The 18634-nt window shown below is 35.2% G+C and overlaps 1 protein-coding gene across 2 annotated transcripts; it reads left to right on the forward strand.

The window, feature by feature from the left end:
• The first annotated feature begins 1048 nt into the window (after positions 1-1048).
• Ent1 (Equilibrative nucleoside transporter 1) lies at positions 1049-18363 on the forward strand. 2 transcript variants are annotated; one of them, XM_089732059.1, is made up of 8 exons: positions 1049-1147; positions 1325-1564; positions 8304-8458; positions 10480-10625; positions 10919-11353; positions 13466-13551; positions 13769-13965; positions 15301-18363. In XM_089732059.1, exons 2-8 carry the CDS (start codon positions 1346-1348, stop codon positions 15410-15412), a joined length of 1350 nt encoding a protein of 449 aa, XP_089588185.1. In that variant the 5' UTR covers positions 1049-1147; positions 1325-1345; the 3' UTR covers positions 15413-18363. The 2 variants fall into 2 exon arrangements, with proteins under 2 accessions (XP_089588185.1, XP_089588186.1); XM_089732060.1 differs by having other exon boundaries at positions 1125-1140.
• Positions 18364-18634: the final 271 nt, after the last annotated feature.

Here is an 18634-nt window from a genome sequence, read left to right on the forward strand (position 1 = left end):
TTTATTGTACATGCACTGACTCGAATTTACCAAGATGTCTGTTTTTTTTTTCTTCACATTTATTAATACTCACAACTGACTAAAAATTATTTCAATGTTGTTGCTTAGTACGATTTCAAGTGGTTAATTATAAAATATGTTAATATCGCACATTTAGAATTTCAACTAGAGCATGTATATTATCTATGCCTACTTATTGGGAAATAAATAATAGCAGTGCACAATTTTTTGGCGCGTACACGAGGAACATACCTACTTCGGTGAATTGGAAAAAAAAAACCGTTTAGTATGTTTGAAAGTGCACAAAAAGTTGCGGAAATAAAATAAAGCCGCTGGACGTGACTTCTCAGGGTCCTTCAAATAGTCCACTGAAATCTTACCATTTTTCATTTAATAGCAAATTGAAGCACATACGTATTTTATAATTGAAGATTTTTATAGACTCGACACTGACAATGATGGCATCTCGATATTCCAATTACCATACTTAAAAGTAAGAAGAAGAATAGCAGAGAAACTCAATCCTATGTTCGCAAAAGGTGATGGTTGCTCACCACCTATTCTTTGAGCGAGTGTCACCTCTTAAATGCAAAAAAAAATTAAATAAAGATGATTTATCTCAATCTGTTGTCAATTGGGATGAAATTCAAGGAAATCAAACATAATTAAACTACAACTTCCTTCCTCACGTTCCCACGGAAAATATAATGTTCCAAATTACACTTTGATTATTGAACAAGTATTCTTCTCCAAGGAAATCAAGTAGGTTGCCATTTACCTCTAGTTATGTTCGTCACAATTCTAAAATATTAAAAAAGTACTATTTTACCATCGGATTTTTAATCAGAAGAACTTTTACAACATTTAAACATTGAATATTAGTGCGTAGGTAGTGTACATACCTATCTTTAGTTAAACTGTAACAATGAGTAATATGATAAAATTATGATAAAGAATTATGATAAAGACTAGGTAGTATTTAAACGTAATACCTGTGATAGTATTTATTAAGTAGGTAGTCTAGTGTATTATCTATGGTAACAAGGGTTTTGTAAGTCTTGTCCTATCTATTTTTATTTCTAAAATTCTGAACAGTCTGTGTGGATTGCAGAGTGGATTGACGTTTGTTGCAGCTGATCAGTAATTAGTAAATATTCCTTTTATCTGGGCGAATTGTTAAAGAATGAATAAAATTCTTAATTGTTTCATATTGTTCTTGTGAATTTACAAATGCTTAGTTACTAGAATGATTATTGTTATGCGTTGCCACTAATGCTACTACTTCAAACTTTGAATAACATATTCCTTTTTCTAAATGGACTAGGCTAGCATTACTAAATTTACAATGGACGCGACAGGGTCTATAAACAGCGATATTTGTGTTGAAAATGACGAGGACCTTATCGAGGACTCTGAAGAGAAAGAATTAGTGACCGACTCCTGTTCGACCAAAGTCCTTAACATAGAACAACCTGTTGATAAATATTGTATTGTCTACATATTGTTTTACCTTTTCGGAGTCTCATCACTAGTGCCATGGAATTTTCTAATCACCGCCAATGATGTAAGTAAAAGTTGTTATTTTGATTTTGATAAATAATTGTGAATCTCTATGTTGATAAACACACAAAGGAAATTTTAAAATTTTCTATCGCATGCCTATGATTCACCAAATCTAGTAATTCAAACTCATAGACATTACACAGTGTATTCTGCTCCTCAACTAGAGAAATGACAGTAAAGTGGATTATAACAGTATGTTGGATAATTATCCTGCTGTACCTTTTTCATCGAAATCAAAATGCCTATTTTTAAAGTTCTTAAACCCCCTTACATTTTTAAGAACTCTTTGTTGCATGATTTGAAGTACATAAATAATTTCCAGAAATGTAATTAAATGACAAAATGTGAAATTCACAATCAACAAAGAAATCACTGATTTCAATTAACACAAGTAAAAACATTTTAAAATAATAAAAACTAAACAAACGAAAAAAATGTATTTAAAACTTGATATATGCTTCCCATCTCTTTATTAAAACAGTACACTGTACTTTGATTTAATTTCAATTAGAGAATATTGTTTTACTAGCTTTTGCCTGTGACTTCATCTGTGTGGAATAGTTACTTTGGGATAATGCTAAATTTTACCCGCCTCTTGATTTACGTAGAAACTGAAAATATTTTTGAATAATAGATGAATAGGCGAAGAGAATGTTAAGGAGCTATTTAAGGTACCAAAATCACGCTTTTTAACTGACTTCAAAAGTGGATGTTATCAATTCGACCATAATTTTTTATTTATGTATGTACACCGATTTCTCGAGAATGCTTGAACCTATTCTGATAATTATTTTTTCTTTTTTTTGTTCGAAAGGGTAGACTTCCCGAATGGTCCCGTAATCATTCAAGATCTGATCATGGGATCCTGGAGAAATCCAGTAAAATCTATAATTGTCAAAGCCTATATTGAAGTGATTTGGGTGTTTCAATGTTGTAATGAATAACGTATTTATTTGGATAAGGATTAATATCATCTTTATAAAAACACCTTCAGAAATAATGCTTTATTGTAGCAAAAATTTGGTTAGCATAAAAAACGTTATAGTGAGCCAACCTTAATGTATAGATGTATGCTGTTACGGACTTTTTTTAGATCTTTTAAAGGGGAACAATTCTCTCATACATTTCTTTAACAAAACTTTAACCGTTTCCGCATCGCACGCAAGGGAAGCTCTCAAAAGGGAAAAAACCCCGATTTTGAAACATTCTGTATTGGTGCTCCGCTTGTATTGGTGCTCCGCTTGTATTGGTCGTAGCATGATGTTATATAACCTATAGCCTTTCGCCTTCAAATCGGACCAGTAGCTCCTGAGATTAGCGCGTTCAAACAAACAAACACTTCAGCTGTATAATGAAAAAGTTTCTTTGCATTTTTGAAGAAAATTCACAACTATTTTAAATATAGTTTATTTACATTAACTAAAGTATGTAGGTACCATTTTGTTCGATAACTTTTTGTCATCTTGTAGGTGATCCCATGATTGCTATAGAAATTTTGGAGCTTCTGATCAAAATACCGCGTTTTGGCAGTCCTCTTGTGATGTTAACCTGACACTGCCTAAAGAACTCTGAAGAGACCGAAACAGGTGGAAATCTGAAGGTACAAAGTCAGGACTATACAGCGGATGCATTAACACCTTCCAGCCAAGCTCTCTTAATTTTTGCTGAGTGGCTAAAGATGTGTGAAGTCTAGCGTTATCTTGATGAAAAACCACACCCCTTCTGTTGATTAATTCCGGCCGCTTTCTCTCAACTTCTTGCTTTAATCTCATCAGTTGCTCGCAGTAGAGTTCAGAATCGATGGTACTGCCTGGTGGTAACAGCTCATAATGAATAATGTCCTTCCAATTTTACCACACAGACAGCATCACCTTGTTGCGAGTTAATCCGGGTTTCGCAACAGTCTGTGAAGCCTGACCGGCCTTTGATCACGACCTTTTTCGCACGTTCTTGTCGTACGTGATCCACTTTTCATCACCAGTTATCAGCTTCTTCAAAAATGGTTCGGTTTCATTACGTCGTAATAAAGAATCACAAATGAGTACACGGTTCATTAGGTTTCTTTCAGTGAGCTCGTGATGTACCCAAATATCGAGGTTTTTTGTGTACCAGTTTTTTTCAAATGCGCCAAAACTGTTTTGTGGTCAATTCCCAGTTCTTCAGCTACGCCGTGACTACTGATATGCCGATCTTGGTCCACTTTTTCAAAAATGGCATCTATTTTATCCGTAATAGGGCCAGAGCGACATGTATGTATAACATCAAAAGGAGAAACCCCATTTTGAACCTAAGCGTTACACGAATGGGATATGTACCAAAAAATTCGTATATTTTGCTTGATTAACCTATTGAAATCTTAGCTTCATTGACAATGGCCAAGTGTAGAAAATACGTAGAATTCTATTTTTTGTTTTAAACAATCTTTGTAAACCTCTGCAACACTTATTTCAATATACGTAACTAGCTCCACAAACGTGCGGATTAGAATTAAAGCATCCCTAAAATAGGATCGATTTAGTGGAAATCGAGTTAAAAATAATTAATACTCCTTTGTTTTAGGATAAATTACTGTTTTTATGGTTATTTTAATCAATGTAAATAGAGTATGGCCATCGAATCGTGACACAACTACTTACAGTGGCGGCAATTCAAAATATCTACAACTGACAACATTAAATATAGCATGAAAGGGTAGTTTTGCATTTTTATATTAATGTGACTATGCCATAGAAAAACAGAAATGTATCAAATCGTGTTATGCTATCTTTAATGTAACTGAAGATATTTTGGATTGCTGCTATTTAGTTGTGCCATGATTCGCTGGCCAGACTATAAGGGAACGTACCCATACTACGTGACCTATTTTTTAGTTATTTCGACCTCTCCCTCCCCTCGGTGATCACTCGTAGTATATGCCAAGACCCCCCTCTCCCCCTTTAGATTTCACGTAGTAATTCATAATTATGATTTTTAATCATTTCACAGGCAAAAATTGAAAAAAAAATTATAATTTGGTTCATACTCGTCTTTAATGCATAAGACTGCATGCACACTTAAATTACTAGTGAATTATGTAGTGTGAGTTTACAAAGCGCTAAACACTGCGCGCTATATTCGAATATAGGTCGAAAAATACGAGATTTCTCTCACTAAAATCGATTACGTGACAAAAACCTGAGCCACCCCCCCGCTCCTGTGACTGACCGTAGTATTTTAAAGACTCCGTTCCCCCCCCTAAACGGGTCACGTAGTATGGGTACGTTCCCTAACCTTAATCTCATGGAATAACGTAACGTAAAACACCCAAATCTACTAACAAAAATCATTAAGAGAAATAAATAACTGTGTGATTTAGTTATGACACGAAATCATGTCGGCAACTGCGGCAATTCAAAATATTTTCAACTGGCAATCTTAAATATAACATGAAAAACCCGATTTGGTACTTTTGAGTTTTTCTATGGTGTAGTTACATTAATAATTTTACTGGTGGTAGGACTTCTTGTGAGTCACGTGTGAAACACGTACTTAATAATTATTCACGGTTGACTTCCACGGTGAAGGAATAACATCGTGTAATAAAAATAAAAAAAATTATAATTTGCGTAATTAATGTTAGTAGGACCTCTTGTGAGTAGGCGCAGTTAGGTACCACCACCCCTGCCTATTTTTGCCGTGAAGCAGTAAAGCGTTTCGGTTTGAAGGGGGCAGCCGTTGTAACTATACTTTAGACCTTAGAACTTATATCTCAAGGTGGGTGGCGGCATTTACGCTGTACATTTCTATGGACCCCAGTAATGATTCAACACCAGGTGGGCTGTGAGCTCGTCCACAGAACCAAGCCGCTGCCTACCGCTTAATACACTCCACAAGCTTCGTTTGAAGAAGGATATGTCATAGCGCTCGGGAAACACCGTGGAGGGGAGCTCATTCCATAGCCGGATGATACGTGGCAAAAAAGACCTCTGGAAACGCACTGCGGATGAACGCAGTGGCTCCAGGTAGTATGGATGAACTCTGCTCCGGTGGCGGAAGGTGCGATAAAAACAAGAAGAATGCGAGGCCGTATGCTTGTCTGCCTAAAAAAATAATTGAACTTACTTAATTAAACAAAATATTTAAACTTTAAACTGACCTTACTAACAATATTTTCGTTGGTGTCCCAAATAAAATAAAAATAATCAGTCAGGCAGTTTTAAATACTCTTCAGATGCACTTGACCTTGATTGTGCCCTCATAAATAAGATCTTTTAAAGATTTTGTTTTTTGTTCCTTTACCAAGGCAAATTTTTAACCTCAGTCAAGTTTATTTATAACAACAGTGCCTATATTTCACATATATTTATAATAAAAGGTTGGGTTGTGAGGATTTGGTATTAGGGCTAGGTTTCTTCCAGAATAAAGTTTGAAGCCCTAAGTAATGCTTGCTTTTACAATTCAAGCTAATTGGTTCAATAATCTATGCATAATAAACAAAAAGCAGTTTTTCTTTAAAAAGTGTAAAGAATAAAGTAAAAAATTTAATGGATACCTCGATGAGAATCGATGTTAAGTAAAGCGAACTTTGTCTGTCCTATTTTATAGTTTTATATTTATTTTCTGACTGAAACATAATATACTAAACTCTATCATCATAGATAGTAGCCGACGAAATTCAATATATCAATTTAAAACGCGTATGTGTAAATGTACGAGTAAAATCGAATGTAAAGGATTTTTTATTTTTAAATAAATCCATTTTTAGTTTTACAACGAATACGATTGTTTTATGATTTGTATTTAATCTTATGTAAGTTTATCTTATATTGTATTTATTTTTCACATGTGTATATAAGTATATATTTTTATGTAAGTTTATTAAGATATAGCACCGTCCAGTTCACTTATTCCTCTCCCTGCAAGGTTGCCTGGAAGAGATCGCTTTCAGCGATAAGGCCACCAATTTATATCACCGACTTTTATTTGTTTTATTAGCTTACTCTGTACATATGGTGTTTAATAAAGAGTTATATTATTATTATTATTGTTCTAAAATAGGGTTATGATTTTAGCAATACACCACGTAACAGGATGTCATAATTTCGCCAAAGGGAATCAGTTTTTTATTTTTCAAAAAAATAAAAACTTTGCTTCTACTGAGGTTACAATGTTCTAAATGTCATCAAACTCTTAATGGGTCCTAAATCGAGTTTCAAGTCAAAAGATTAAGTTATTTTGTGTGCGAATGAATTTATTTTAAAATGTCTCGGCAAAAAAATTGTTTGTTTAATAAAATTTAAACACTTTTTTTTTGTTTTCGCCATGTTTATTACATTAGTTTACATTTTGTTTTATTTGTTTTGTGAACAAGTTGGCTTGCGATGAGTATCAAGACTGATTTGACTGATAAATACCTATATTAATCGTAATTAAATTTTCATTGGCCTCTTTAATGATTTTTTATAAAATAATTATCTAAACTAATAAGTATATTGACTCGGAGACTAGGATTTTCGAAACACAGTGTAGTCACAGGCTATTAGCAATTGCTCTAGGTTTAATATTCCAGTCAACGACTCTAAGACATGCTTTTATTGACATTGAGGTACCTACTGGAAACTCGTTTCTAAAATCGAATACAGCCAGAGACGGAATAGTAAATATCTTCTACAAAAATACTGAATTTAATTTTGTTCATCAATCATCGATGCGATCAAAATGTGTTGTGTATGCTAATTAGCTGTCATTAAAACTGGCTTGGGTGCTTCTACTCGTCTTGAGTATCGGTGGTGAGTCGTGTTATCAGCTGAAACGGCTAGGCACTGCCATCCTTTTAAGAGTCTCCGTCGAGAATTAATCGTGCATTTGAACTGTAAGGCCTTGAGGGAGTCCGTATAGAGTCCCTTCTTTATTTCGCCGTAAAATCGTGTTTTATGTAATTAACACCACAGTTGAAACAATAGGAGTTTTATTGTTGTAGCGGCATAAACAATTCTAAGTTATTATATTATATTAGTTATTATACACATTATATTTTATTTTTCGTTTTAAATTTTTGGCGGTAAAAAGGTCCCGTGTCACAGACTATCTTCTTTTTCCCACCTCTTGTGCGTTCCGGCTTACGCATCATAAAAAGGTGTGTTCTTAAACGCCACAGCCTTATTCGAAATCAAATGAGACTTCTATGTCGAGTGTGCACCTTAACGGGCTTTACGTTGTGTTAGTCGACCTTCGCCGAGGCCAAGCGAAGGAGGGCACTAACCAAAGCCCGCCACATTTTTTTTATTTTTTTTTATTGCTTAGATGGATGGACGAGCTCACAGCCTACCTGGTGTTAAGTGGTTACTGGAGCCCATAGACATCTACAACGTAAATGCGCCACCTACCTTGAGATATGAGTTCTAAGGTCTCAGTATAGTTACAACGGCTACCCCACCCTTAGAACCGAAACGCATTACTGCTTCACGGCGGAAATAGGCGGGGTGGTGGTACCTACCCGTACGGACTCCCAAGAGGTCCTACCACCAGTGATTACGCAAATTATAATTTTGCGGGTTTGATTTTTATTACACGATGTTACTCCTTCACCGTGGAAGTCAATCGTGAACATTTGTTGAGTACGTACTTCATTAGAAAAATTGGTACCCGCCTGCGGGATTCGAACACCGGTGCATCGCTACACACGAATGCACCGGACGTCTTATCCTTTAGGCCACGACGACTTCAAACACATTCCTTTGTAATCAATTATTTTGTTTCAGTATTGGATGTATAAATTTCGGGATGTGCCACCGAACAATCTCACGATGGAAGTACGGAAGACTCAGTTTCAAGCTGAGTTCACGTCGTACCTCAATGTAGCTACTGCTATACCCAATCTAATATTCCTGATCCTGAACTCTTTGTATGGACATCTGTGAGTATTTTAAACATGCTTCTATTAGCTTGAACTGTATCTCCCTGGTCCGATTAACTTAAAAACGTACACACGTATCAAAAACAAATGATGATATCGAGGGATGAAAAACTTTGGTTTAATGTGATATTTTTGCAACTTTACAGGTAGGCCGTGTAAAGTTTAATATCACAACAAAAAAAACTTCTTCAATTATCTGAATGGAGTAAACTTAAAAGAAGTTCAATTAAAAACATCGAACTTTGATACTAATACCAAATGAAACGCACCTTTAATTACAAAGATTATGCTCTGCCCACAGAGTTTCTCGCCGGGTCTTCTCAGTGGGTCGCGTTTCCGATCCGGTGGTAGATTCTGCGAAGCACGGCTCTTGCTAGGGCCAGTGTTAGCAACACTCCGGTTTGAGCCCCGTGAGCTCACCTACATGTTAGGGCGAAGCTGAAATAGCCTCTCAAGGCTATCAGTTACAAATTTTGCGTATTAAGCGAAATGTAGCCTTTCGTCCCTCGATATAATAATTTTACAGTTCTAACCTAACCATGCCGCGCTTAATTTTGGTTTGGCGGGTGGAATAGCCGTTGTGCCGTAAAACGGAGACTTCAAACTAACGTCTCACTTAACAATAGATTAGAGCAATTAAAAAAAATCAGGGTCATCGCTGTGAACTTCCATCTATCTACAATATTAGCATATACCTAGTCAGGTCATAAATTCTGTCACATGTTTAATGTAAAATAATTGAAACAAGTTTATTCATTATATAACCATTCATATACCAAAATGAGCTTAACAAAACATAGATTCTTATGACACTAAAGTTTATTCAAAATGACCTCCGTGATTTTGAATACAGGCCTTCAATCTGCGCGGCCAGTCGTCTATCGCAGCACGAACGAGGTCCATGTCAATATCGGCGGCTGCCTTAATCAAGGATGTCTTGAGTGACTCCAAATTGGGATGAGGCTTTGAGCATGCCTTTTCCTCCAAGTGTTGCCATATCTTGTAATCTATCGGATTCAAATCTGGACTGGAGGAGGGCCAGTCTTCGTGCCGGATGAAGTCGATTTCACGCGCCGCCAGCCAGTCTTGTGTGCTCTTCGCTCTATGAGCTGGCGCCGAATCTTGTTGGAATACCCAGTGCCTGTTATTGAACATGGTATGAGAAACAGGTTCCACAAGGTTCGTCAGGACTGTATTTTGATACACAACTGCATTCGTTTTTACACCTTTCTCACAAAAATGTACCTTTGTTAAGCCCCAATAAGAAACTCCCAACCATGTCATGAGCGAGGATGGAAAATGACCTCGTTGGACACGCGGAATACGGTTGCTCGCTTCTTCACTACTGTGTGCGTACACCTTATCATTTTGTTTGTTGTAGCTCTCTTCTACGGTAAAAATTTTTTCATCCGAAAAAAGAATTTCCCGATATTTTTTTCCCGCGTACCGCTTCAACAAAGCGCGGCATCTCTTCAGTCTCAGGTCCATTAGACGAGCATTCAAACGATGTCCTGTTTTTCTTCGATATGCCCGCAGCCCTAAGTCTTCATTTAACACCCTTTTCACCGTGGTTCTGCTTAACCCCATCTGAAGGGCCAACAGTTTCTGCTTACGTTTGGGATTTCTTTAAATTCGCGCCTTCACAGCTTTTATCACTGCTGGAGTCCTAACAGACCGAGGGCGACCACTTCTTGACCTGTCATCTACACTAGAGTCTTCATTGTATCGTTTGATGGTACGATAAACGAATCTTTTGGTTATATTCAAAATTTTCAGTATGTTAAACATTTGAATTGGCGCGTAACCGCAACGATGCAACGCAATAACTGCAACACGGTCTTCTTTAAGCGTCCACTCCATATTTAAAAATGAGTAAAATTCTAAAAGTATACATTTTTATTTTCATGAACAATTCGAAATTCGAATTCAATAAACTTTTTTGTGGCCAGCATTCTAAAAGAAAAGTTTTTACTGTGTGACAATACTTATGACCTGACTAGTTATAAACCTTGTATTCCCAGGGTATCTCTAAAGAGCAGATTACAAAGTTCCCTCATCGTTGTGACGATCTCATTCCTTGTGACGACTGCACTCGTCCAAGTCAACACTGACGAGTGGCAGAACGGATTCTTTATAATAACAATGGTCACGGTGGTTATCATGACAGGTGAGTGTTAGTTTTGATGATATTTCACTAAAAGCCTTTTCCCCTACCTATTCACTGATAGCCTAAGATTCTATTTCAGCTACGTCCGGACTGACGGACGGAAATCAAGACTGCTAAGTAGCTTTTTAATTTTTGTTCAATATATAACGTTAAACGTACTTGCAGTATTTATACATATTTTTTTATTTATGGGAACACAATTAGAATATTCCAATAAAGTTAGTAAACAAATAAATCCAAAAAAAAAAAACAAAAATTCTAATTTCGACTACAAGCAAAACTTTTTTTTTCAGCGGCCAGTGCCGTATTCATAGGCGGCTTGGTCGGAATAGCGAGTCGTTTCTCAAAGGAATACATGGCGGCCGTCGTCAGCGGACAATCGTTAGGCGGAATCATAGCCGCCGTAGCCCAAATAATATCATTAGCTTTCAAAATATCGCCACAGCACAGCGCCTTAATATACTTCATAATAGCCGACGTATTAGTCATAACGTCGTTGATATCGTACATAAGTTTGTACAAAATCGATTTTTTCACTCATCACATCCTGCAAGGATCAGGGATGGTTACCAATAGACACCGAGAGGTGTCGATGGTGAATATAATAAAGAAGATATGGGTTTACGCGTTCAGTATTTTCGCGATATTCGCCATAAGTATGGCTGTTTATCCGGCTGTCACAGTGCTGGTAGAGTCCCATCCTGCTACTAAAGGAACAGATTGGAATAGTGAGTATTAAATATCTATAATTTATTAGTGATACTTTTTTAATACGTCAAATAAAAACTTTTCGGAGGGGACAACGCTAGAATTCTGACGAAGCGTAGAAAATTGTGGAAAATTGTTAAGAATTATTGCCAGAAAAGCTCGTTTAGTCTCTGGCCTAGACCGCATTACAAACCAATAAATAAATACTAGGTACTTTCTCAATAAATTTCTTATTTCCACTCAAAATGCGCGTTCTCTATTTAATATGACTTAGACGAACTTATATCGACAGATACAAGGCAGATAACGACACCTACAAAGATATGATGCTTTAATGCGAAATAGATAACGATTACAATAGTACATTGTTAACACGTCGAATGCCGTATGAATAATCGAGTATTTTCATTCAGGCCACAGTGCTCACCGGTGGGCCTTACTGAACCATTCGGGCTATGAGGGTCACCTGTGAGCTTTTTAAAATGTCTAAACTAAACGGTAAAAGTCGCAAATTTTTATCTTCCGTGCAAATTATCGCATTTTATAAATTTGAGAATGAAAATATCAAGTTGATAAAACTTACTGATTCTTTGATTTTGGCTTAGTCCCACCGGTGGGTCGAATAGCGTACCACGTGTTAACGTGAATAATGAACTATGACGATCGATTTAAAAAAAAAACATTTATGAATTCGCTTCAAGATCCTTCCGAAATGCTGTAACATACTACCAAGTGATAATAGAAGACGATAATATTTTTAATTTCCCAACGGTCTATGGAAAAATTTGGCTAATAGGATAATTCCCAAAATTATGGTATAATGGTGTCGATGATTAGAGGACATTAATAATTAAAAAACATATAAAAGTATCTTGTGTTACACATAATGTAATACGAAACACGAGAGGCATCTGCCACTTGTTTTCACATTAGATGTGATTTCACCAGATAAGATATATTATATGAATTGTTTATTATCAGTTACAACATTTTCTATTTACGTAAGTGATTTGTGTAATTTCATGCTCCGGTATGTGGAGCGTGTGTGGTTTGTAGTGCATATAACCGTGTAACCAATTAAAAACAATATGTTTTCAAAAACGGTCCCTATACTCAGGGACGTCTTAAACTAGGATGGGACCCTTGGGCACACAAGAATTTGAGGCCCTTTTTGGAAAGTAAAAAAAGTGAATTATAATAACATTTTTTTACTGAGTTTGAGACCATTTATTATAGGTAATCAAATACAGTATGATATAATATGTCATTAATTATATTAGAATACTGCTGGTTTTTTGGTTACGATTTCGATAACGGTTTCTTTCGGGATTTCTGTTGAGCAAAATCTTCTATTACAGGCATAGTATATGCCTTCGGTGAGGGTAGACCGCGTTCCCCCGACCGCTCTGGGGGAAGGTGTAACGCGGTGCCATCAAAGCGGGCTCTCGGCCCGCTGAACGAGGGAACCGGTGGTCGTGTCGCTGGCGGCCACCGGTCCGGCGTCCGTGGGACGGTGGGATGGATATAATGTGCTCTGCGTCAACCCTGTCCCGCCGTCTCAATAGCCCCGACTGGGCTCCGGCCCGGTCCGAGGTAGGGCGCCGGTTGTGAGCGGCAGGAGTTTTTAGGGAGGTTCAACTCCCACATATCCTACCTGCCGCGCGGGTGGGGATCCGGCGATTTTCTCCTGTGGAAAAAAAAAATAGTATATGCCTTGTAAATACATTCTGATTACTGATTTGCGAAAAAAGTGTAATGTGATTTAAAAAAAAACATATTTTTAAAACGTTTTATTAGCATTATTTACGCTCCATACTGTTAGTAGAGCTAAATGAAACGATAATTTCATATAAAAAAAAAACATAACTTTACTTTTAAAAAAAACCAGCAATGAAACAAAATCAAAAACAGCTGGTGCTCGGGTCAACGAACACCCGGACGCGGCGGCGTTTCTTTTACACGCACGCCGGCGCGGCGCTGATACCGTGCTCCCCAAAATTTACAACTTTGTAGGTACAAAATTTTCGTTTTCCGAAGCGGTCTCCTACCCATTGCACTCGATATTATTTCGTTTTTCTAAATGACACCTACGAAATTATATCATCTCGAAAGTATTATTGATAACGTTTCAGATATATTCTTTGTACCGGTTGTCAACTATTTAATATTTAATTGCGGAGATTACTCCGGCAGACTGGTCGCTGGCTTTCTACTGAGGGTATGTTGGTTTCTTGAATTTATTTAGCCACCCTCCTTTTTTAAAAAATACTTCTTTCTTAAATAAAGAACATATGTTTCGTCTTAAGTGCTTATAGATGCAGTTTAATGTCCTTAAGGCGAGATATCGAAGTCTCAAGAGATATACGCTTTTAAACGTGAAGATGCTTGATCGATATTCCAGTTCACGCTAAAGAAAAAGTATATATTAATTCCAGCCATTAAACCAATGGGTCATAGCGATAGCGAGCATTATCCGTATCATAGGAGTGCCTATGTTGATGCTATGCAATGCTAAACCAAGGAAACACCTCCCCGTGCTGTTTTTGTGGGACTACGAGTATATCATGATAATGATTGTATTCGCTTTCACCAACGGATATCTGACTAACATTGTCATGATCAATTCTACAAGGTAAGGGCTTTTTCTTACCTTACCTTCGCTTTAGTCTGCTGTTTTTTTGTTCAAAGTGAAACTTTCATTACATCGTCTCAAGCTATTTCGTCTGTGTGTTGCATGTCGCGTGACGGTCGGCCGCGGAGTAGGGATAAAGTAAAAAGCGCTCTTCAGAGCAGCCAAGGCCAATATGGCGGTGCCTATGGTTCGCAGCAGCTGACCGTGTAGTGTATATACTATTACTCATTTGTGCCAGTGCTCCACGCTATTTTGTTTTTGTCAGTGTTTAATGTAAATGTTGTTTGTCAAAGTTAAATGTCTATAATGTGAAAAAAGCGTCACTTTTACCGTGGTTTCATAATTCTATCATTAAGGTCATCGACCTCTAGAGAACAATTTGTAGATTACCATTTAAAAAAATCTTATTTTGAGTCAGAAAAGTTGGTAACATGGAATTTTAGCTTGTGTTTCTATACACCTAATCCTATATCTATGTTTCTATACACCTAATCCTATATCTATGTCTTTCACACTGTTGTTGTCCACATAAGAATTGACACATTTAATTTCACTTCGATAATTGGGACAAAACTGAACTCTTATCTTCCTCGTAAATCTCATAGACAAGTCCTTTTAAATTTATTATGCAACAGATAAGATATCGGTGACCCGACTGTCACTGCTAATGAGATCAAATCATCTGTCAGTTGTTTATTTGAAATTTCGAATTAGGTTATCTGTGCCGATTTATTGTTCTCATAAACAACAGATGGTTGTTGTTTATTGGTGATAATTATTTCATTAATTAGACCTCGACACCCAGTCTAAATATTCCAGCCGCCTAGGAGTCGTCGTTGAAAAAGCTGTTATATTAAAAATAATTGGAACTCGACCTCATGTCTTGAGGTGGGTGGCGGGACTCACGTAATTCTCGTTCCTCTTCCCGCATGTTCGGTTTCTCGCTCTAGACGTGTTCATATCGTAAATCGAATTTTATTCCTCCTTTACGATTTTATAAACAGCTATTAAAATATACCGTACAAATAAAAACGAAGTTACCGTGGCTTAAAAGATTAGACTGTTGGTGTATTAATGTGGGTGGGTACTAATTTTTATACTTCCATACGCACTGAGCAGATGTTCACGAATGACTCCCACGATGAAGGAACAACACCCTGGAATCAAAGTTAAATCCGAAAAAAAGCCTAATTACCATACCATTAAGACATAGACTTCGAATTTCAAGGTCACGATCACCACTTGACGTTCAAATGCGCAGTGAGCTCTTTCACCCGTCCTCTCTCATCTAAAACCTCAATTAAATATACTTTAATACAAATTATTCGTTTCCAGGGTTGTAGAGTTCCACGAGAGAGAGAAAGCTTCATCGGTAATAGCAACAATGTTGAGCGTCGGTCTTACCGTCGGAGCAGCTGTCGGTCTCTTACTAGTAAGAGTGCTATAAAATATAATGGTATAGAAATATTTGAAATAAGATTTTTGCTTTCGCAATGTGATGAAATTGAGTCAGTTCTAACTCATCAAGGTTACCGGCGCTAAGTTTGAGTGCCGCTTATCACTTAGAATTAAGTAAATCATACTATCAGACTATCCACACCGAAAACAAAAATAATTTTCTTAAATTTAATAAAAAATTTATTATATATTTATCAGTTATAGTTTTCTCTTACATTACATAAAACGCGATGTTAAAATGGTCCTTTGAGCCAAATTGCCGCGACGCTCTTATAAAAGATATCGATTTTTTATTTATTTAATAGTTTGCTGTTTATTTATTAAAATATAAGTAATTTCCTTGCAAATAATAAGTTTTTGTTAGAGTTAAACTTGAATTATCACAGTAAGATGTTTAAGTACATTTATGGATGTATTTTTTAGCTTTGCTCTCTGTGTTCGTTTTTTTTTATCATTTAATAGGCAACAAAACATTCCAGTAATTTTAATTTTATGATATTGATATACGAGTTAACAATTAAATATTTAAACAAACGAAAGAACGAAACCGAATGAAGTATTGGGAACATGTCACTTTTTCACGCGTTATCATTTTTTTTTTGACATTTCACAATGTTACCGACATGAACAGATTTGAAAGGTTTGTAACTTCTGAATAGTGTTTATTTCGGAAAAAACTTTCTATTTATTAAAAAAATGCGAAGGCTATTTTTATATTCAAATTTTGTAACATACGTTGGAACTTTCTGATCTAAACTGTTCATACAGTTCTATTCGTGAAAATGAAAAAAAAAATTCAGTGCAAAAAAATCTTTTTCATTCGAAAAACAGATTCCAAAATTATTTTCACAACTTGAAGCTAAATCTCTCAAAGTTGTCATGACAGGATGATCTGAAGTTACATTAAAATGTCACAAACTTCAGAATTGAAGTACAAAATATAACTTATAGGCAGATATAACTTAAGTATGTAGGTAGGTACCTAAATAGCAAATTTTGTATTTTACTGTTTTGTATGTTAATGTTTTGTATGATATTTAACGCATTTATGGTATTAATTTTAAAAAGCTGACGATGTATAGTCGGATTTTTAATTAGACGAAGCCAGCTGACAGTAGCTAATGTCACTTTGTGAAATAATGTTGCTATATTTAAAGTAACAGTGATGCGTTCAGTTCTCGTTCAATCACATGAATGAACAATGAGTGTGAAGAGTTAATCATTAATTTCAAACTATAAAAGAATATTATTTATATTTTACAATAAAATTGTATTAAAGTGCTCCAATATATGTTACTAGTAGTATGTAACTACAATTAGTTTTTTTTATTTTCATTACATACCTATAATTGTTATATTTTATACATCTATAATTTCAACTATATGATGTATTGGAAATAGGACAGTCTTACAAGCTTCCTCGCAATGTTTTTCTTAATGTTTAAAACACTCGGTATTCAGTACAGGTAGATACTATAGGAACATAATATTTCGTCGAAAACTCATTGGTATGTACAAAGCACGCCTAAAATTCAAACCCCGTACCCGATATCGGCAATTCGGCACACCAACTATTCACTAGACAATCGAGGCAATTTCATTAATTCAGGAGTTTTTTCAATCATTCAATTTGTCACAACACTATTTTTATTTCATCAAAACCTGACAACACAGTAAACGTCAGTTGACTTCGTCTAATAAAAAATCCGACTATAGGTATTTTTTTAATGCCCGAAATAACTAAACATTCCCAAAATACCTCATTTTTAACTCATTTATTAATTATTCTTGATATATTATCATAATAACGTATTATAACAACAAAATCTTATTTTAAAACTTAATAAATGCGGGATCAGTACTTGAGTCGTTAAAATTTTGATTATAAATCTAAATTAATTAATGTTAAGAAAACATTATTTTGCACTTATTTAGTGTCTTGCACTCAATACAACCGCGTTAGTCAAACAAAAACTTGTAGGGTTATATTGATTATTTAAAAAAAAAAACTCTTACACATATATAATTGTAATTAAATTTACTTAAAACAACAATGCAGATAATCAAAGATGGTGTTAAAAAAAATATTATATTGAAATCTAAAAATATCAATATTTAGATACATATATCTCATATCTATTGTAATATTTAAGTAAAATAAAAGATCTCAGTATTTTATTGTTAAAAATAATATACCAATTAATGAGAATTAAATCATATAACATAGTTGTAAGTTTTAAAAGTTTTATTATTATGTATGTATTAAGCAGTATGTATCCAGTACGTGGAGTAGAAGTGAAACTTCTTAATAAAGAGACAAAGAGAGACTTCATAAACAAAAGTTATCCAACTCATTTTAAATTGTAGCACTGAATTTTAATCAACTACTATACCAAAGAATTTTCACTATAAAAATGGAAATGTGTACATTACCTCTTAGTAACTGGTACCGTAGGCAATATAATAATAACATAGCATAATCAGAATTTATATCTGCTGTATACAGCCCAAAGTTTTATATTGATTGGTTACTTACTATTATTTTAATTGTGATCTCGGAACTATTTTCTCAAACCTGTGCTTACTGTGTAGTCTTTGGTAATAGCATAATAAAATGAGGGTTATGAATGGACATTTGGGTTGTGTGGTGTGGTGCCACTTGCCAACAAGTTCATTCTGTGTTACCTGAAGTAGTTAACTAGTTAACTAGTTTGTGTTACTGTCAAATTATGTTGTAAAACTAATTATGCCATACATTTTTACATATTATTACTTTGTTTTACAATTTTTAGCCGTTTTTATTTGGATTTTTGAAGTATTTGGTTCAGCACATAGCTAAATCATATAGATGTTTTGTGAAGTGAATTTATGACGTATAGGGTAAATAGTTGTGATAACGTGACATGTGAAAATGAGAAAAATAAATTATTTATCACCAAATCCTATTGTTTAATTTAATTACAAAAATTTTATACCTTATATTGTTCTTAATCCAAATATAGAAATGTCGATCTGTGTTTATTTCACATAGACTAAGATACGACCGAACCGATATTGATATTTTTTTATTTTATTTCTTACATTGGTGGACGAGCTCACAGCCCACCTGGTATTAAGTGGTTACTGGAGCCTATCTACGTCATAGACATCTACGACGTAAATGCGCCACCCATCTTGAGATATAAATTCTAAGATCTCAGTATAGTTACAA

This window comes from Bombyx mandarina, chromosome 12, assembly GCF_030267445.1.
Source record: "Bombyx mandarina strain Sakado chromosome 12, ASM3026744v2".
NCBI lineage: Eukaryota > Metazoa > Arthropoda > Insecta > Lepidoptera > Bombycidae > Bombyx > Bombyx mandarina.